This window comes from Lemur catta, chromosome 3 (genome assembly GCF_020740605.2).
Source record: "Lemur catta isolate mLemCat1 chromosome 3, mLemCat1.pri, whole genome shotgun sequence".
In the NCBI taxonomy this organism is placed as follows: Eukaryota; Metazoa; Chordata; class Mammalia; order Primates; family Lemuridae; genus Lemur; species Lemur catta.
In genome coordinates this window covers 85,599,327-85,620,145 of record NC_059130.1, presented here as the reverse complement: position 1 = coordinate 85,620,145, position 20,819 = coordinate 85,599,327, and the positions used below count along the sequence as shown (strand labels likewise).

The following is a 20,819-nucleotide window of genomic DNA, read 5'->3' as shown; positions in this document are numbered from 1 at the left end:
GAGGGCCCGTAAAACTCCGAAGGGTGGTGAGTGTTAATTGAAAACGTGGGTAGGAGGCCGACAGAGGGTGGGGATACCACTGCTCCTGGCCTCGCTCGCAGCCCGTGCTAGGGCCCTGCTGCCCCACGCCTGGCCCGGAGGCTCACCCAGCTGGGGCCGCGGCCCGTGTTTGCTGAATTCGTACTCCTAAGCCACCCAGCCTCAGAGCCAGCCCTGGGCTTATGTCTCTGTGGCCCCAGAGCACCTTCACTTTAAACGGGGTTTGGTGCTGGGCTCTGGACACCCAGTCCCTGCCCTCGGGCCTCCCAGCTAGTGGGGCATGCGGTGTGTGGTGACAGGGAAGCCGGTGTGTGGTGACAGGGAAGCCGGGGGAACATCGGCTGGAGGGGGTTTTGCCTGCGATCGTGCAGTCTCCCAAGACCCTGGGGAGCTGGCTGTTGGCTGCCCTCCCAGAAGGCGAGCGAGGCGGAACCATACCTGCCCTGTGCCCACCAGCTCTGCCCCCAAGCCCTTGCCCAGCGCACCCTCGCTGAGCCTGGCCTCCTGCCCCGCAGGTGTCCTACTACAACCAGGCCACCTCAGGCTTTCTCAACTACGTGACCACCAACGTGGCTGGCCTCTCCTCCGAGTTCTGCACCACCTTCAAGGCGTGCGAGCAGTTCCTCCTGGACAACCGGAACGATCTGGCCCCCAGCCTCCAGACCCTCTAGGTGCCCTCAGCGGCCACAGCACCGCCCCCCCCACTCCACGCTGTCCCCAGGGACTCACATGCAGCTTGTGGAGGAAGGCAGGGGCATTTATTCTTCCCTGCCTGCCCCGTGGGAAGCCTTCACCCAGAGGCCCACGGGCCCCCCAGCACTGGGTGCTCAGTTCCCGCCGGCATCTGCCAGCAAGTCCTCGCGGTAGCCCTGGGGCAGCCTGTAGTAGACGCGGGTCCTGTCCACGGCCCTGGCTGCCAGCAGTGCTGCCTTCACAGAGGCGTAGTTGCCCTGGGCAGGGCTGTGCTCCACTGTGACCGTGGCCCGGGGTGAGGCTGCCAGCAGCCTGGCCACTGCTCCAGCTGTGCTCTGGCCCAGCCACCTGGCCTGCAGCTGGAAGGACACAGGTTGCCAGAGCCCCCGGCACAGCTCCAGCATATCTGTAAGCAGCTGTTCCCTGTAGCCACTGCCCAGCGCCTCTGCAGGCCAGCCTGGTGCCACGGTCACATGGGGGAAGATCTCCGCCACAGCTGTAAGCAACTCTCTGCCGGCCACGTGGCCAGGGACCACAAAACTCCCATGGGAGATGGTGGCCCCGACCCACATGGGCCGAGGCAGGAAGCCAAGGGCAGAGAGGCGTGCCAGCAAGGCCAGCGACGGCCGGAGGGCTGCAGGCTCTGCTACCTGCAGGTGGACGCCCCAGCGTCCGGGGTGCGTGGCCAGCTGCAGCAGGCATGACTCCAGTGTCAGGACAGGGCCACCTGGGGCATGGACGATGGGCACGGGGTCCTTGGCTGCCGTTCCCTGGAGGCCAGTGTTTAGCAGGATCATGCCTTCCCTGTCTGGAAGAGGCACGGAGGCAACAGTGTCCAGGGTTTGGGTGTCAAAGTCCTTTGTTAAAGGGGCAGTGGGGGGCTCTGGGGACAGCCAAGGACAGGGGGCTGGTGCCTCGCCTCTCTGGAATCTGTCCCCCTGGTTCTAGGCTCCAGGTGGAAGGTGGCTTTATAAATGTGCCTGGTGCATGAGAAACTTCTAGTCCGAATCTTGGCCTTCACCTGTGCCTCTGCCCTGGGGCCTGTGCCCTCCTTGTCTGCAGCAAGACGTGGCTGAGGACCGACAGGTACAGGCCTGAAGGCCAAGAGCCCTCTGGACACCACCGTTCCCTCCCTCTCCTGGGCCCACCTTGTATCCAGGGTGGTGCGAATAGACCCACGTTGCCATGGTAGCAGAGACCCAGGTATCTACCCCAAGCAAAGGACACCCCTGCAGTGCGGCTGGGAGCACAGGGCTGAAGCAGGCCTTACCTGGGAGGGTCACTGCTGCTGTTCTTCCGCTGCCCTGGACCTCAGGAACCAGCCACTCCACGTCCAGACCGTCACCCCCAGGCAGCTGGAGAAGAGGGATCAGGCTGCCCCCCGTGTAGTACGTGCGCTTCCGTGTAGTATTCGCTGTGGGGACCCAAATTGCCAAGATGAGGTGGCTGCCATCCGTGGAGCTCCCGCTGCAGGCCACAGCTCTACAGGTTCTCTCTAAGCCTCGCCACACCCTTTTGTAGATAAGTGACTTGTCCGGGGTCCTACAACCGGTGAGCAGAGTTGCCTGGGAGGCCACGTGTCTGGCTGCAGAGCCGGTGTCCCTCCGCCTCGCCCAGTCATGTGGAGTCTGATGGAGCCTCTTTGAGGCAGCTTAACTGCAGGCTGTCCTAGGTTCAGGGTCAAGGGGATGAGGGGTTGGACAGTAGCCTCTGGACCACTGACTGGCCGGTCCATGGAGGGGCTGCTCTGAAACGTTCCAGTGGCCCACAGGGAAGTATATGGGGCTGGGAGTTCGCTGGTTCCATTGTGAGCTGTACCACGTACAAGCTGAATATATAAATTCCTTAACGCTGTGAGCCTCAGTTTCCCTGTGTGTAAAATGGACTCGCTGCCTCATGGGCATGTGAAGCTTAGAGAGCATAGCATACCGGGGCCTGGCACACAGTAAGGACTCAGAATGCTTCCTTGCTCCCATGCCACCCTGGATTTTCCCCTTCGATGTCCCTTCCCCCCAGCCCTGTCCTAGTGCCCACCCAGTGCTGCCCTGTGCAGACTCCAGCCCATGCCACCCTCCCCAGCTTCCCTCCCTACAGGCCAGCTGCTTGAACCGCGACAGCACAGGCTCGAAGAGGTCATAGTAGACTTGGTGGGCGGCGCTGTTGTCTCGGACGTAGAGCAGATCGTCCACTGACATGGGGTCCGGGGCGCCCTGCCACAGTGTCAGGCTGTATCTGGGGCCCAGAGAGCAGGCTCAGTGCCCGTCTGGGCCCGGCAAGACCCTCTGCCCCACTCCTGTGCTCACAGTGGGACACCACTTGGGCCCAGGGGCAGAGCATCTTTCCTCCAGCCTCCGTCCAGCTGCCCCACCCTGAGCACTACCCCTGCCCGGGGACAGAGGAAGCCAGAGGGAATCCAGGAAGGATGACTAACACAGAGGCCTGGGAGGAGGGAGGGGTGGCCCGGCCTGCCTCCTCACTCGGAGGGTTTATTTCTGGGTCCTGTCTTAGGAAAGGGACAAGGGTAGAAGGGGGAGGGCATGAGGGGATCAGGCATGAAGTGGGGAAGGGAGTGCCTTGGGACTCCCGTGAGGAGCAGCTGAGGAAGGCAGGGCTGGGCAGCTGGGAGCTGACTGCAGAGCAGGGGGGTCTCTCGATCCCTGTAGGGCTATCCTGGGGCAGGGGTTGCAGGCACAATCTGTGCAGCCCCGGGGCACAGCTGGCTCCCGTGGGAGGAAGCTGTGGGGAGACAAATTGTCTCAGTATACTTTCCAAGAGGCAGAGGGTTACCCACCAATAGCAGGGCTCTCTGAGGAGGTAGTGAGCACCCTGTCATCAGAGGTATACAAGCAGAAAGCAGAGACATTGTAGAGGGTGGGAGCACCAGTGGGGGTTGGACCAGGTGATCTTTAAGACCCTTCCAGCCATGAGCATTTGGGGGCAACAGTGCTACTCCAGGGTGGCAGTGGGTTTGGAGCAAGCAGGGCCTGTGGCAGGAGCCTGGGGGTCTTTACCTCTCAGACTGGCCCAGCAGCCAGCTGAAGTGGGGCCAGGCAGCCCGCGCCATGACAGCCCGTACGGGGAAGGTGACCCTCTGCGGCAGTGTCCCCACCAGCTCCTGCATCTTCTCCACCATGTCTCGGGTGTACGTCCTGTTTGAGAACAGGGGCACGTAGAGGGTGGTCCAGCCTGGAGACAGGGTGGCCTCAGGATACTTCTCCTGGACCAGGGCCAGGAACCTGTGGGGAATCAGAGAGGCTGGTCTCACAGAGCTGCAAGGACCCCTTCTCCCGGTTCTCATCGCAGAGCTAGGAAGTGGCAGGGCCTGTTGAATCTGTGACAAGGAGGTCAGAGCAGAGTCCTAAAGACAGAGTGGCTTGTTCAAGATCCCACAAATAGGGCATGGACTTTGGAGTCAGGGAGGTCCAGGTTCAGCCCCTGACTCTGACCTTGGGCAGACCTCTTTGATTCGCAAAGACAGCACCCCTTCCAGCGGGGCAGGCCTTACACTTCCATACGGACAAAGGGACTGAATCAGAGCCCTGGCCTGGGGTGGGGTGAGGGTGGGGGTGGAAATCAGCCTCTGCCAGCTATGAGAGTCTCTGAAATTTCAGATTTTCTTTTTAAATTTTATTTGAGTTTTGTCCTGATACAAATTTTAACAGGCAAATTATGTTCCCCTCGCCTAAAAAAGAAGTATTGAGTACGATCAGCACTCCAAGAAGACAAGCCATATTTACCCTGGGCCATTGACTACGTTTTCCAAACTGCTGCTTTGCAAATGCACTCCAGCTTGAGAAGCACAGTACATTTTGGGCGGACGGGTTGTTGGCTGGCTGTACTAGCAGATGGATGGAGGGGGAAAGAGAGAGGAAAGAGCCTGGCACGTAGACTCAGACAGCCTGGGTTTGAATCTTTGTTTTGCCACTTACTAGAGTCAGGTAGGTCGTGTAACTTCTACAAGGTAGTTCCTGTATTAATAAAATGAAAATAATAGTACCTACCTCATTCTCATTGTAAGAGTTAAATGCTGTTCTGCAAGTAATGTGCTTAAAGCAGTACCTGGGACACATAATAAACATTCAACAAATGGAGCTTCAATTGCTGTCAGATTTATCATCTGCAAAATGGGGAGAAGAAAATCCTAAACCCTCTAAGCACAGTTGCATTTTTAAAATTAAAAAAGAAGGCTGGGCACGGTGGCTCACACCTGTAATCCTAGCACTCTGGGAGGCCGAGGTGGGAGGATTGCTCGAGGTCAGGGGTTTGAGGCCAGCCAGAGTGAGACCCCGTCTCTACAAAAAATAGAAAAATTAACCAGGCTTGGTGACACACGCCTGTGGACTACGTCCCAGCTACTCGGGGCGCTGAGGCAAGAGGATCGCTTGAGCCCAGGAGTTTGAGGTTGTGGTGAGCTATGATGACGCCACAGCACTCTAGCCTGAGTGACAGAGTGAAACTTTGCCTCAAAAAAATAAGTAAATATAAAATAAAATCCTAACCTGGCAGTGCTATGTAAGGATCAGATCAGAAACATTCTCTCCTTGTATGTGGACTTTGTAAACTGTAGAGAACTGTGCAACTAGTGCATGGCGAGGGCTGTTCGTGGCAGTGCTGGAATTTCAGGAGGGCTGAGGAGGGAGTCAATGTTTTAGACTTTTCTAGCAGGCCAGGTCCTGGGGATACAGAGAGGACTTGACCCTGTCTGCCCTCCAGGGGTCTGCAGTGTAGCAGGATGACAAACCTGCAAACGGATAGTGAGGCCCAAAGAAATCAGGACTGTGGTAGAAGGAAGCTGGGGGCGAGGGGCCCGGGGCAGTCCCTCAGCAGCCTGGGATGTCGGAGAAATGCTGGAGGTAGAGACTGGGGAGAGGTTTGTCAGAAGAGGGAGAAAAGGCATTTGAGGCAGAGGGAACAGTATGTGCAAAGGCTCAGAGGTGAGCCTGTATGATGTGACTAGAGGCAACTCAAAGGTCCCTAAGTGCCCTTCCTTGCTAGATGTTGATGAAAGAGGGCTGGACACAGCTGGGGCAGAGAGGCGAACACTCACTGCGTGGCATTGACCTCAATTGAAATAGGCATGTTGGGGCCCCTCAGAATGTCAGCATTGATCCACACGGGCCTCCGGACTCTGCCGGCCTCCGTCAGCTGCCGCAGGAGGTCCAGGGAGGGGCCCACGGCCTTGAGGCTCTTGAAGTCCAGTTTGATTCCTGTGGGGAAGGGGAAGGGACCCGGGAAGACATGACTCCCTGGGCAGACAGAGCAGGTAGTGGGGGTGGGGAGGTGGGGTCAGGGGAAGGTGGGAAGACAGCGTGGATGTGAGGACGGGCTTTCAAACAGGCAGAGCGAACCCAGAGGGTTGGAGTTTAACTTTGAACATGTTGTATCCAGTTTTGTGAATCCAAGAGGGACACCTGAGCATGTTTGGTCCTTTGCAGTTTACTCTGCACTTTCATGTCTGCTGTCTCCCCCGTAGATCCAGGGGAGAACACCTGGGCTTGTATTTACACATCCCTCATCTCACCTGTGTGTCCAGGGGAGCACACGCGGGCATGTGCTTACACAGCCCCCATCTCACCTGTGTGTCCAGGGGAGAACACCGGGCATGTACTTACACAGCCCCCATCTCACCTGTGTGTCCAGGTGGGCACACCCTGGATGTGCACTTCCATATCTCCCATCTCACCCGTGTGTCCAGGTGGGAACACCTGGATGGGCGCTGACCCGCCCCCCATCTCACTTCATCCTCCCTGAGCCTGGGCGTCTGTAAGACTGTGACGGAAAACCCAAGGCCATGAGCACCTCGTGTGGGACTTGCTTCCCAGGGAGGGATCCCTGCACATGCTGCCTGAGGGACAGAGGGCTGGGGAGGGGTCCTAGAGGGGCCCTTACCTTTCTGGGAAGAGGACAGCACGGTGTCCAGCCACTGCTGCAGCGTGTTGTTGCTGTAGATGGCCGGGGGGTGTGCCATGATGGGGACGCCTGTCTCGTTGTCTGTGTTGAGCCCTTCTACAGTGACATCAGCCTCCAAGACCATGACTTTGCCTGCATAAGAGGCAGAACTTAATTAGATACTTCTAAAAAACTTTTTTTCCCTCATCATAAAAGGATCATACATTTGTTATAGAACATTTGGGAAATACAGAAAAGCAGGAAAAGAGGAAAATATTCATCCACATTTCCATCATAGTTCACATTTTGATGTATTTTCTTCCATTTTTGTCTATGCACAGGTTTTACACAGTTGGGACTCCATTTATAATTTATAATTATTTATGTTTTTCAACATTATGACACATTTTCATAATCTTTCATATTATCTCATTAACCCTCCTCCCCCCAAGGCTCCAAAAACCCTGGCTGAGGGTGTTCCCTGTCATGTAGCTGACCTTCCCCCGTTCCTGAGACATTTTGGTAGTTTCTAATTTTTTGCTATTAATAAATAATGGTGGGCCGGGCATGGTGGCTCATGCTTGTAATCTTAGCACTTTGGGAGGCCGAGGCAGGAGGATTGCTTGAGGCATGAGCAACATAGCAAGATCTTGTCTCTACAAAAATTAAAAAATTAGCCAGGTCTCTTTAAAAAATTAGCCAGGTGTCGTGGTGCACACCTGTGGTCTCAGCTACACTGAATGCTGAGGCAGGAGTGCTTGAGCCCAGGAGCTTGAGGCTGCAGTGAGCTGTGATGACACCACTGCACTCTGGCGGACAGAGTGAAACCCTGTCTCAAATAAAAAAGGTGCATATTTTATTCTGATTTTCTGGTTATTTCTGATCCCTCCTTGTGGCTTATGGAATTTGAGTCAGGACAACACAACACAGGGGGATTTTTAAAGCCCATGCTATCAAGTTACTTTCCAGAAAAGTTGCTCTGATTCATGTTCCCACCCAAAGTACACAAGATTGCCCATCTCGCTGCATCCTTACCAGCACTGAGCATTGATGTTTTTATCTTTTAACTTCCTGTAGTTAACCCAATCAGGTGGAGGTCGTCTTGATTCCTGCCTTCAAGAGTTCAGTCTCAGAGGGACCTTAGACTTTTCTAATGGGAAGCAGACTCTGGAAGACCATGCACGGGACACTGGAGTTTGGGGAGTGTGGTGGCGGGAGGGAGGGTTCACTGTCAGCTCATGCATCATCACAGACAGTTGGCGTCAGCAGGAGGCTTTTCTCCTGGTTTCCCCAGCCTCCTGATGTTCTGTCCTCCAGCACTGCTCCCTCTGAGTCTGTGCTCCACATAGGCACCAGAGCACGTGTTCTAAACATGTACCTGATCATGTCACTTCCCATTGAACACATTGCTACACTAGAAAATTTTTTTTCCTTGGTGCCACAGTGTTTTATGAAAACAAAATGATCCTTTCTAATTTGTTATTTTTTGTTGTTTTCTGTGCGTGAGTTATATGCAACAGAATCCACATTTTTAGAATTAAATTGTCTCTGTTAATTGTAACAATAAGAACATCAATAAGTAAAATTTTCACAAACCAACTGCAGGATTTTGCTTCATGAGGCCCCAGGCTCAAAACTAGCGTGAGTTAAATACAACTCACATGGCAGTCAAGGTGTTAAAAACAAAACCCCACAATTTCCCTGAAAATCAAACTCAAATTCCTTGCCATAGTCTTCGAGGTCTGCACAATCAGGTCCTGCCAAATTTTCTAATCGTGTCTCACGTCCTCTCTCCCTTTCTCCGGGATCCAGCCACCCAGCTTCTCCAAATTTATTGAGCACACAGATCCCCCAGGAGCTGTTAAAATGCAAATTCTGATCTGGGCTGGGGCCTGAGACTCTGCATGTTCAACCTGGTCCCCAGGGATGCCTGTGCTGCTGGTCCGTGAACCACACTTTGAGCAGCAAGGCTTTAATTTGTCTTGTCTTCCCATCTCTAGGCTCATAAATGTGGCTGTTGCCTGGCAACACTCTTCCCAACACTCAACAGCTTTACTAGAGCATCTCCTGCTTATCCCTTAGTGTTGGCTTAAAATATCACTTCTGGGCTGGGCGCGGTGACTCATACCTGTAATCCTAGTGCTCTGGGAGGCTGAGGTGGAACGATCGCTTGAGGTCAGGAGTTTGAGACCAGCCTGAACAAAAGTGAGACCCCCGTCTCTACTAAAAATAGAAAAACTAGCCGGACATGGTGGCATGCGCCTGTAGTCACAGCTACTCGGGAGGCTGAGGCAGGAGGATCCCTTGAGCCCAGGAGTTTGAGGTTGCTGTGAGCTAGGCTGATGCCACGGCACTCACTCTAGCCCGGGCAACAGCTGCAGACTCTGTCTCAAAAAAAAAAAAAAAACTTACTTCTGGCCAGGTGTGGTGGCTCATGCTTGTAATCCCAGCGCTGTGGGAGGCCAAGGTGGGAGAATTGCTTGAGCCCAGGAGTTTGAGATCAGCTTGGGCCACATTTCGAGACCCTGTCTCTATAAATTAAAAAACAAATTAGCTGGGTGTGGTGGCACGCGCCTGTAATCCCACCTACTCAGGAGGCTGAGGCAATAGGATCGCTGGAGTCCAGGAGTTCCAGGTTACAGTGAGCTATGATCAGGCCACCGCACTCCAGCCTGGGCAACAGAGCAAAACCCTGTTCCTAAAAATATTAAAAAGTGAAAAAAAAAGAAAAAGAATATATCACTTCCTCAAGGCGGCACCCACTCCAGTCTGGGGTAGGTCACTCTGCCTCTTTGCATCAGTGAAACCTACTCTTTTCCCTTGTGGGCCCAGCCCCGTGCCAGCCTTCCTCAGTGCAAGCTCCGTGAGAGCAGAGTCCAGGTCTGAACCGAATGTCACTTGAATTCCTGGTGCCTAGATAGCACCAGTCCTATAAGAGGTGCTTCAAAAATGGTTATTGAATGGTGAAGGACTGAGTGACTTTATGATAGAAAAGTCAAAGTCAACCAGCCCAGGCCCAAAAAGTTAAAGGGCATGCCTAACACAGGTTGCTCGAAAATCCAGGTGTCTGCATTTCCAGGAGGCGGAGGGAAGGACAGGCTGTTCCCGGCACTGAGCTCTTCTGTCATCCCATTGTCACCCTCACTTTATGTGTCATGCTTTGGGAGGTTGAGGCTCGCTGTCTTCCTGGCCCAAGAATGCATGACATGGATGTAAAAGGACATTGTGGAGGGCTTTACAGATGTAACCTGCATTTTTATCACTTGAACACAAAGTCCTTCCTTTTTCTATTTTTTATTTTATATGAAGAGGAGAGTGAAGATGGGGGTTCAGTTGCTTTTTTTTTTTTTTTTTTTTAGACAGAGTCTCACTCTGTCACTCTGGGTAGAGTGTAGAGTGCAGTGGTGTCATCGTAGCTCACTGAAACCTCAAACTCCTGGGCTCAAGAGATCCTCCCGCCTCGGCCTCCCAGAGTGCTAGGATTACAGGTGTGAGCCACTGCACCTGGCCTCAAAGTCCTTTCTTATCTGAACTTAGTTGCTTGGGAATGTAGTGAGAGGTGTCCAAAGTGTTTGGGGCTTGGTGAGGCCCAGAGAATCCAGGCCCACAAGGGGGCACTCGGGCAGATGAGAGAGTTGTTCGAGAGAATGTTTGCCGACGCCTCCTTCCACACCTCAGTGGGGCCAGCTGTGCTCTGGGGAAGGTGGGGCACATAAGGAGGGGCCAGGGGCAATCCAGGCTGAGTCCCGAGGCCCCTCCAGTGCTGCTGTCTTGCTTGATTTGCTCTAGGTGCCCTTAAGCTACTGTGAGCTCTTTCAACAGAGTCATGCCTTACTCGTGTTATTTTTCTTGATACCAGGCCTTGCTGTATAACCCAGGCTGTTCTCGAACTCCCAGCCTAAAGTAATCCTCCCACCTCTGCCTTCCTCTCACGGGTAGCCAGGATTACAAGCATGCCCCACCATGCCTGCCTGATTCACTCATTTCTAGACCCTCCTCTTGGGTGGGGTGTGTTGGCGCATGCCTGTAGTCCCAGCTACTCCAGAGGCTGAGCCAGGTAGATCGCTTGAGCCCGGGAGTCTGAGGTTGCTGTGAGCTAGGCTGAGGCTATGACATTCCAGCCCAGGTGATAAGAGTGAGACTCTGTCTCAAAAACAAAACAAAACAAAAAAGCCCCTCCTCCTGCATTTTGCTCAGTGAATGGATTAAAGACTGGTGGGAACTGCCTTCTGGACCTCACCTGCCTCCCTGCGATTGCTGCGGGGACCCAGCCCCTTGCTGGGAGTCTTCTCCCTTGACATTAAAAGTTGTTACTTGCCTTCCAGTGGCTGAATCTGGGGGCTGACTTGCTTGCTGCGGAGGAGTGAAGGAACCAGAGATGAGGAAAGGACCATGGTCCTCAGGGAGCCACAGACAGCAGGGAAGGGGACACGCGGTTACTGAGCCCTCCCCCCGTCCTCCCCCCAGGCCCCGTGTGGGAGCTGTCTACACTTGCAGGAGAGCACTGTGGCTGCGTGTGCAAACCTGAAGCCACGCTGCAGGCACCCACCCCGTCCCAGCCATAATCCTTCCAAGCTGTGCGACCTTGGGGAGGTTATTTGACCTGTCTCTGTTTCCTCACGTATAAGAATTAAGTAAAATATCCCTAGTTAGGCATTCCTAAGTGTTAATTATTATTAACATGCAGTAGCTCATTTAACTAGAGTAAAGAACCATCTGGTATATTTCTGTTGTCTCAGCATAATTATTAATAATGACCTCTTTCACAATCGAAAGTGCCCCAGTTTGGATAATGTGGTCACTCTACCAGCCCTTATTTTGCAGAGGGGAAAACTAAACTGTGGACAGGTGAAGTCACTTGTCCCAATCACGCAGCTGGTAACCAGCCAGGATAGAATTTGAACCCAGTTCTGTCTGCCTCCCAGGCCTGCGCTCGGGCCCCTGCTCTCCATGTGGATGTCCTGTCACTCTACCACTGGCTCCCTTCAGGGTCCCCACCTCAGCTGTGGCACCACCTTCCTTTCAGCGGCCTAGCCCCGGGACCTGGCAGAACGCTCAGGGAGGAACCCGGGCCTGTGGGCCTCCCTGGGACCCTGGAGCTAAGCTAGGGGTGCCTCCATGTCCCTGCTGTTGGGCACTGCCCAGGCGGGGTCTCCTCTTGCCCAAGGTCCTGGCTAGGCACGTCCTCAATGGCTCCTCTGCTGCCCCAAGGCAGACAGGGGATGAACTTGGGGGTGGCAGGGCCTCTTTGTCTTCTCTTGGGCTTATCTCCCCAGATAAGAGTCTGCCCTCCCTGGCCCAGTTCCCTCATCAGGGGAGAGGACTCTCTGTCCTCCTTATCACCAAGGCCCAGCAATCTGCCTCCCAATCAGGGAAGATCCCTGAAACTGCAGCAAGCTGGCCCCACCCAGCCTGTGATGGCCTCTCCTCTGCTTCCCACCCCGCCCGCCTCCTCGGGGAAGCCCTCCCTAACCACCCCTTCATTCATTCAGCTAATCCTTCCCAGGCACGCCCTCGGACCCTGCAGGAACATGAACGTGCCTCTGGCACCCAGGCCTTGCTCTACTCCACACCTACTGTGTGACCTTGGACAAGGCCCTCTGCCACTCTGGACCTCAGTTTCCTCATCTGAAATAGAGAGTTTGCGTGAGCAATGGCTCTCGAAGTGTGGTCCTGGGGCCAGCAGCATCGTGGTCATCAAGGGAACTTACTAGAAATGCAAATTCTTGGGCCCTGCCCCAGAACAGCTGGATCAGACACTCTGCAGGTGAGGCCAGCACCCCGTGTCTTCTGAAAAGTGCTCAAGTTTGCGGACCGTTCCCTTCATCTTTTATAGCTGCTGCTTTGGAGCTCACCAGCATGTTCACGAGCATTACCTATCACGCTTCCCCATAGTCCTGCAGGAGAAGGGGTTGCTCTGCTGACCCAGGTCAAGCACAATGGCTCAGAGCATGGGCTCAGGGGGCTCACTGCTGTGCGCGCCTATGTTGGCTTAACCACTTTCAGACAAGGTAACTTTGGGTAAGTCACCTAACTTTTCTGACCCTGTTTTTCTTCTGTAAAATGGCACCCACGAAGCAGGTTGCGTGGCTGCCCCAGGAGAACCCGTGGGTAACGTGTGCGCCCCATGCAGTGAGCCCTGGCTGACCGGTTGCCATGAGCATTTGCATCTGAGGTTCGGAGCAGTGACACAATCTGCTCAGTTGTTCACAGTTTGGTTTTAGTGCTGCTAGGCCTCAAATTCAGATCTTCTAGCTTCTTTAGGCTTTGAGGGCAAAGGACTCCTTAGCAGGGGCAGTTGGCCCCTGACAGGTCGAGAGAGGGCAGTACAGCCATGACTTTGGGGTCCGACATCTGGTTCAAATCCCAGTGCTTATCAGCTGCACTTAACCCCTCTGAGCCCCATTTGCTCTGTGGAGGATGTCAAGACATCAGCCTTCGCAATGCCATGGTGACCACAGTGCCTAATCCTCACCTCTGCTCTCCTCCCTCTCCTCCAGCCCCCACCCTGGCATGCCCCAGTCGTGCCAGCTGGACTTACTGTTCAGGGCAGTCCGCATCTCTTCCTGGCTGTTGGCTGCGTGGTACCAGGTGACCTGCAGGCCATCTCGGTGGCTGATCTGGCCCAGGCTCAGCAGATAGTCCAGCATGTCCGCATCGGGGCGGCAGACATCCTGCCCACAGCCTGGATGAAGACCATGGGGGCGGTTAATATCACCCCCTGCCCCAGCCCAACCCCTGTCCGCTCATCCCACGGCCCTCGCTGGGCTCCCCCTGTGTCTAGCACGCGATCTAGCAGAGAGACAGTGAGACCTGGACTCCTCGGTGCTGCAAGAGCGTGAAATGCATGGGCTCCTGGCGCCCAGATGGGCCCTGGTACCAGCCCGGGTCAGTCAGGAAAGGGGGGTATGGGAAGGGAACATCCAGAGAGAAGGGTACATGTAAGGGAGATCTGGAAGGTTGGGCATAAATTTGATAGAAAGGAAGGACTAGGTTCTTGTAGACAGAACAGCATAGCCACAGGCTTGGCTGTGGGAGAGTGTAGCTGCCTAAAGGAATGGCCAGTGGCCTGGTACAGACGGAGTGTAGAGAAATGGAATGATAGTGCAAGATTAGAAAAGAGGGGCTGGGCATGGTGGCTCATGCCTGTAATCCTAGCACTCTGGGAGACCGAGGCAGGAGGATTGCTTGAGGTCAGGAATTCAAGACCAGCCTGAGCAAGAGTGAGACCCCATCTCTACTAAAAATAGAAAAATTAGCTGGGCATGGTGGCACATGCCTGTAGTCCCAGCTACTTGGGAGGCTGAGGCAGAAAGATTGCTTGAGCCTAGAATTGTAGGTTGCAGTGAGCTAGGCTGACGCCACTGCACTCCACCTAGGGCAACAGAGTGAGACTCTATCTCAAAACAAAAAAAAAAAAAAAAAAAGAAAAGAAAAGAAAGACATTCTACAATTAAAAAAAAAAAGATTGGAAAAGAGGGCTGGGATCAGGTCTTCAATGGCCTTGAACCTAGCGAAGGAGCTGGCCGTGTGCCGAGGGCGGCGAGCGAGGGCTGTGTTTGGGAAGATGTCCCTGGCTGCAGTTTGAGTGTGGGGTGCTGAGAGCAGGCTGGTGGCAGAGGACTGTGTGGAGGGTCCAGGAGACCCCGACGCCTCAGAGGGTAGGGCAGAGATGGGGCGCAGGGGGTGGGAAGGAAGGACACTCGAGGCTCAGGACTGAGGAGCACAGGCAGGAGGCAGAGGTAGGTGTGGGCTACTCCCAGGTCCCCATGTGATTGGGGGGGGCCCCTCAGAGAGGGGGTGTAGGGATCAGCAGGTGTGGGGGGAAGGATGCACTCAGCTCAGTCTGCTAAGTTTGAGGTGCCCGTGTGACTCCCAAGAAGCAACGTTCATCGAGGGCATGGGAGGGAGGTCTGGGCTGAGGCTGAGATTTGATAGTCTTCAGGCAACTGGTGAAGGGAAAGAAAGTTAATGGGACCTTCCGCTGGGGAGGGCTGGAGGCATGGTAGGTTGGGGGACAGAAGAGGCAGAGAGCTGTGGATGGGGACAGAGCCTCAGTGGGGAGAAGGGATGAGTGACAGGGAAGCCAGCTAGGAAGGCCGGAGGGGCGGTGCGTACCTGGCCGTTGTAGGATGAGGCTCAGGACCAACCCGAGGATGAACATCAGAGCCACAGTGGCAATGCCAGCAACGGCCCACTTGGCCTGTCTGCCCAAGGACCGCTGCTGGTAGGCCATGGTGGCCCTGCACTGGGCTGCAGTAGGAGCCTCCAGCAGCACCTAATCCTCCCCAGACCTGGCCAGCTCTGCAGCCCTGTGATGTCCCAGTGTGGAGATAACCCCTGAAGCCCCTCCTCCCTCCCCACTCTCCTCCTCTTCCTCTCACCCTCCCAGGATCTTAACAGGCCAAGCAGAAAATCCTGCCACCACCAAAATGACCTTTGAGCACAGTGGGAGGCAGCACAGGATGATGGGCTGAGCCCCCACCCCTCCCTGTCTGCCCCTGCCCGGGAGTCTGGAGACCACAGATCAAGCCCAGCTCCTCTCCCTTTCCTGGAGACCTGGAGCAAGTGTCTGCCCCTCCCTTGGCCTCATTTTCCCATGTGTAAAAGGAAGCAGCTAGATTGGGTGACCTTCATTGCCCCTTCCTCTTCTAACCCTAGGCTTTCCGCCCTGCCCCCAGGGAATCTCACATATCTGGCTGGGATTGGTGACACGGACAGATTAGATTTATCTCAGGGGCAAGAATTTTCATTCCATCCTAGATTGTGGCTGACAGATTATCTAGCTGGGATTGAAACTGACAGTCCTGGCAGGCTGGCCTGGGGTACTGCAGGCCACTCCTGGGACAGCAAGTCCATGGGGAAGGGGCTGAGTCACCACCTCACACAGAAGGAGTTCTGGGGGCTCCAGTATGGGGAGCAAGTTAGAAACTGCCCCTGTTCTGAGAACCCTGGAGTTTGAGTCCAAGAATCATCTGTATGTGCAGCTTATAGGGGTCCATAGGGAAATCTGGCCGGGCGCTTGGACACTGATTCGATGGTGCATGTGTGAGAGTGTCGAGAACGATGCCCAGGTGGGCAAATGTTGGGAACCGAGGGGTCGAGGAGCAGGTAGGGAGGCCGTGGAGGTTGTGGGTCCCCCCTGAGCTGCCGCCCAAGAGGGAGCTGGATGTAGAGGGCTTGGGCTCAGGGGAGATCCGGGCGGGAGACAAGTGTGTGAGCATCATTTCTGCCAAGGCAGGAGGCAAGGGATGGAGGCAAACTTCTGGGGACCACTCATAAGAGGGTCAGGTGGAGGAAGAGGAGCCAGTAGAGGAGAGAGGACAGAACCCAGAGTGGTAGGGGTGGCAATGGAAAGGCCACTTCAGGAAGAAAGGAGTGGTCAGCCGTGCCTGGAGATGGAGCCTGATGAGGACAGCAAGGGCCCTGGGATTTGCAGGGTTTGCAAGAGGAGAGTGATGGTGACGTTGGTGGGGAGGGTGTCTGCAGAAGGGTGGGGAGGGTGGGCATGGAAGGGGGTCCGAGCAGAGACTGTTTGAAGGGGGTGGGCAGGAGGGAGAGGCACTGGGGCAGGTGAAGATGGCAGTGGGGAAGACCCAGGGCACAGGGGGTGCAGTCCTGCAGGATATGGGGCAGGGTGGGCACGGTGATTGGGGAGTTTGGGGGTGCTGGGGGTAGATGATGTGGGGAAGACACACGTGTGGGAGGTTTGAGGACAGGGAGGTTCTGTCGGCTGGCCAGGGCATGTGGCAGGCTTGCAGGGGTCCAAGGAGACCTGTGCTATGGGCTGACAGGACCCCATCCCACACGCCCTCTCCCCATTGCACAGCCCGGACACGTGAGGCTGTGATGGCCCTCCTGCCCCCGGCCAAGGCAGAGCCAGCCCTGGAGCCTCAGGCTCTCAGGTCCCTGGGCCTCCGACGAAGGGGAGCTCTCTTCTGTCTGGGCCTCAGGCACGTCCTCCAAATCAATGCAACAAACCCTCTCCCAGCAGCTGCCCTGGGTGGGCGTCAGGGCTGCAGGCTGCCGGGGTCCTCAGCCTCTGGGGAGACAGTAAGGGGTCGCAGGTAAGCAGGCATGTTTGGTGTGCCCCGTTACTTAGGGGGGTGTAATAAGGCATGGAAGGTGTGTTAACTGGGTATTATAACAGTCACAAAAGTTAACTGAGAATGACCGTAGCCACATCTCAGAGTAAGAACCGCATGTGGTTTACTTTACAGTTATAAAGGAACAGCAAACCACCAGACCTGCAAAACACATCCCTCCCTGCATCCACCCTTCTGAGAATTAAGGGCACGAAACACTGACAAATGGTTCTTGTGTCCCCATGTTGCAGGCAAAGAAATCGAGGCCCAGAGAGGTCGAGACTTGTCCCAAGTCACCTCAGTGTCAGGTTCAAACTCAGGTCAGGCTGACCCCAGGCCCCGCTGCCTGGTGTTGTGGCATCTGCTGTTTTCTTGTCCACGCCCATGTACAACGGAGTGTCACTTTGCTGGGCTACAATACTTAATGGCAATGCTGGACAAATCTCTTTTCAAAAGCAAAATTCAGAACTTAGTTCTTACAGTCCACAAGGGCCCTCCGTGTACAAACCGCCCTCATTTTGGAACGTTGCTTATTTGGTGTACGTGACACTCTTATGAGGGAGGCATCATTATGCCCCCTTTAGTATAAGGGAACCGGAGCCAGTTAGCAGCAGAGCAGGGGCGTGAGGGCCTCGTCTCCTCGACTCAGCAGGCCTAGCAGGCGGCCAGCTCTGCCTCTCCTGGCTCGGAGGGCTCTGCACCTGCTTCTGGGGGGAAGGAGATTTCCGCCAGCTCTGGCTTTTACCAAGAGGAACAGCCCTGTTTTAGACCATTCTGAGAACACCCCTGAGAAGTGTCTGTGACGTTTCTCGTGCGACACAACTCGTTAAGTGACTGAGCATGCACCGTGTGCCAGGCTCTGTGCTGGGCTCTGAGGGTCCGCCCCACACTATATTGCAGGAGAGAAGAAACCAGGGGCTGGTGGGGCCGCCTGCATTTCAGATGTGGAACAGCTGTTTCAGAGCTGGGGCACATCCAAACCACGCAGCCTGTAAGGATGTCGGGCCTGGAGAGTGGCGTGGGCCCGGGTGGGGGCACGCAGGTGGAGGAGACACAGGTTAGGAGCACAGAGGAGGAGCCCCAGGCTCCTGGGTGGGCCAGGGGGCATGGGGGGCAGGGGCCAGGGAGGCTGTGGCAGTCAAAGGGAGCCAGCGTGCGGGAGTGGGCCCTGGTGTGTGGGAGAAGAGTGTGTCTTCTGTGAGCAGCGCAGTGTGACTGGAGCACCAGGTGGGAACCGGGGAGGGGCGGTGGGCAGGGCTAGGTACCCTGCTAAAGAGCTTGGCTTCTAACTGGAGCAGAGGGGGTGGCTTCACCTATGGGGGAGGCCAGAGACTGACGCACTCAGCTTTGCACTCTGGAAGCTGGTCTTGAGAAATGGCCGGTGCAGGTCAGCTGCCTGGAGCACCCAGGCTGTCCTATTTTAGCCCTGACCACCCCGCGCCCCCACAAAGCCACAGGACTCCCCACACCATACTGCTCAGAACAGCAAATAGACCATGGAAATTTGAGCCTCAGGTTTTGTTACCTGGGTTACTTCGATACCTGATACCCCCCCACATGCCCCATGGCATAGTATAGGGGAGGAGAAAATAGAGGTGGTCAGGAGGCCCCAACATTTCGGATGTGGAACAGCCATTGTTAGAACTGGTGCTACAGGAGGTTCTGTCTCCTGGGCCCTGAGAGGCCCCACCAACTTGTATGAAGCAGTGTCCCTTCCTCCTGTCGTCCCCTCCTCCCCCAGAGAGGCCCGTCACAACATGGGGAAATGCAGCCTTGAATTACTGAAGTTAGGAAAATGATTGTTCCTGAATCCAGCTCATGAACATTCAACACACAGGTGCTGGGGCCCATCGAGCCACTGTCAAGGCTGACTTTTGTCCTGAGGACTATTGCCAAACCCTGGAGACCCCGAATGTCCACTTTGATGGCTATACAGGTTGTGCTGGCAAGACATAAAGCCTGGGACCCCCTTCAAAGTGGGGATTCTGGCTGGGCGCAGTGGCGCACACCTGTCATCCCAGCACTTTGGGTGGCTGAGGCCAGAGGGACACATAGGCCAGGAGTTCAAGACTAGCTTGGGCAATATAGTGAGACCCTGTCTCTATAAAAAATAAAAAAATTAGCTGGGTGTGGTGGCACGCACCTGTAGTCCCAGCTACTTGGGAGGCTGAGGCAGGAGGATCACTTGAGCCCAGGAGTTAGAGGCTGTAGTGGGTTATGATGATGCCACCAACTCCAGCCTGGGTGACAGAGCAAGACTCTGTTTTTTTTAAAAAAATAAAATAAAATTTAAAAAATTCTGGAAGAAGTAGTAAGGTGAAAAAGAAAAAAAAAATACCACTGTGGTGATTCTAATAGAATACACCTTCATAATGATGGTTCTCCAATGGCTACATACGCAGTAAAAGCTAAAGAGAAAAACCCACCTGCCTATTTTGACATTGGCACTTGGTGGGATATAAAAACAAACTTCTAAAAATTAATAACCACAAGCTGGCCCCCATACAGGTATTTGGTCCAAATTCATACTGCTTGGGTGGTCTAAAAATTCTAAATAGCAGAGTTTATTTTAAAGTAGTTCATGTAGGTAGTGCCCCAAGGTAACCAGCAAAAGAAAAACAAGTTTTCTCAAGAGGAACACAGCTTCCACCCAGACCTTAAGGAATTCTAGGGCAAAGTTCCAGGGAAATAAGCAGCTCATCAATCCCAGGCAACAATCCCAAAATTTATAAGAAAATAACGTAGCATGGGGAACACCAAAAGAAAGAATAAACAGCAGGATCAGACACACCCAGTCTTTAGAATTCAAAATTATCATACCAGGAATATGTTTGAAGAAATAAAAAATAGCTTTAAGATATGAACAAGGAACAGTAGACCACATAGAATAACCAAGCACATTTGAGAAGAAGCTGAATAGAACTTCTAGAAATGAAAAATGTAATTAAAATAAAAAAACTCAATGGAAGGATTTAACATTAGGCTAGACATAGCCGATTAGAGAATTAGATAAGATTAGAAGGGGCTGGACGAGTTGGCTCATGCCTGTAATCCTAGCATTCTGGGAGGCCGAGGCCAAGGCTGGAGGATCACTTTAGCTCAGGAGTTCAAAACCAGCAAGGGTGAGACCCTGTCTCTACTAAAAATAGAAAAGCTTGATGGACATGGTGGCATGTGCCTATAGTCCCAGCTACTGGGGAGGCTGAGGTGGAAGGATGCTTGAGCCCAGGAGTTTTGAGGTTACTGTGAGCTATGATGATGCCACTGCACTCTAGCCCTGGCAACAGAGTGAGACCCTGTCTCAAAAAAGGAAAAATAAAAAGATAAGATTCCCTCAGTATAGGGAAATAAAGAGATGGAAAACATGAAAGAGAGGTTAAAAGACAACGAGGACAGAGAGAAGGGCTAACAGGCGTCTAATCAGAGTTGTAGGAGAACAGCAGAGAAAGAATGAGAAAAAGGCAATATTTTCCAATGTTTCTGGAAAATTTTTCAAAATTGCTGATTAACACCAATCGCAAGATTTAGGAATCACAATGAATCCCAAGTAGAAAAAAAATTCATACCTATATGTGGCATAGTAAAATTGCATAACATCAAAGTAAAAGATCTTAGAAGCAGCCAGAAAGAATAGATTTACTGAGGCCAGGCACAGTGGCTCATGCCTGTAATCCTAGCACTCTGGGAGGTCCAGGCAGGAGGATCGCTTGAGCTCAGGAGTTCAAGACAAGTTGGAGCAAGAGTGAGACCCTGTCTCTACCAAAAATAGTGCACACCTGTAGTCCCAGCTACTTAGGAGGCTGACTGAGGCAGGAGGATCACTGGAGCCCAGGAGTTTGAGGTTGCAGTGAGCTATGATGATGCTACTGCACTCCAGCCAGGGGCAACAGAGTGAGACTCTGTCTTAAAAAAGCAAATTACAAACAAAACAAAACAAACAACCCCCCCCACCCCAGACACCTGAAGGCTTTGGAAAGAGACCAAAAACAGGAAGAAATTCAAGGGGCACCAACAGTTAGAAGAAGGATCAGCTACCTGTTACAAAAATGTAAAATCTCACAAACATAATATTGAACCAAGGAAGTCAGATAGAGAAGAGTGTGGGCAGGGGAG

General features: G+C 53.9%; 2 protein-coding genes across 5 annotated transcripts in view; one reads left to right on the top strand and one right to left on the bottom strand.

The window, feature by feature from the left end:
• ACOT11 (acyl-CoA thioesterase 11) overlaps nucleotides 1–4,830 on the top strand; it is a 49,357-nt gene extending 44,527 nt beyond the window's left edge. For all 4 annotated transcript variants that reach the window (XM_045547945.1, XM_045547946.1, XM_045547948.1 and 1 more), the window contains one exon: nucleotides 555–4,830. In XM_045547945.1, coding sequence (XP_045403901.1) covers nucleotides 555–710 — 156 coding nt within the window. In that variant the 3' untranslated portion in view covers nucleotides 711–4,830. The remainder of the gene's footprint in view (nucleotides 1–554) is intronic.
• Nucleotides 776–14,910, bottom strand: FAM151A (family with sequence similarity 151 member A). The gene is made up of 8 exons (XM_045547949.1): nucleotides 14,740–14,910; nucleotides 13,163–13,306; nucleotides 6,622–6,774; nucleotides 5,780–5,939; nucleotides 3,744–3,968; nucleotides 2,825–2,964; nucleotides 2,003–2,146; nucleotides 776–1,540 (listed from the first exon to the last, which is right to left on the bottom strand). Exons 1-8 carry the CDS (start codon nucleotides 14,855–14,857, stop codon nucleotides 867–869), a joined length of 1,758 nt encoding a protein of 585 aa, XP_045403905.1. The 5' UTR covers nucleotides 14,858–14,910; the 3' UTR covers nucleotides 776–866.
• Between the last annotated feature and the right edge of the window lie 5,909 nt (nucleotides 14,911–20,819).

What these genes read in the sequence shown, in the direction of transcription:
- FAM151A (XM_045547949.1), bottom strand. Translation starts at nt 14,857, where the DNA reads ATGGCCTACCAGCAGCGGTCCTTGGGCAGACAGGCCAAGTGGGCCGTT. An exon ending in ATTGAGGTCAATGCCACGCA is followed by an intron (nt 3,969 to 5,779) that starts GTGAGTGTTCGC and finishes GATTCCCCACAG; the next exon opens with GTTCCTGGCCCTGGTCCAGG. An exon ending in CTGCTGGGCCAGTCTGAGAG is followed by an intron (nt 2,965 to 3,743) that starts GTAAAGACCCCC and finishes TCTGGGCCCCAG; the next exon opens with ATACAGCCTGACACTGTGGC.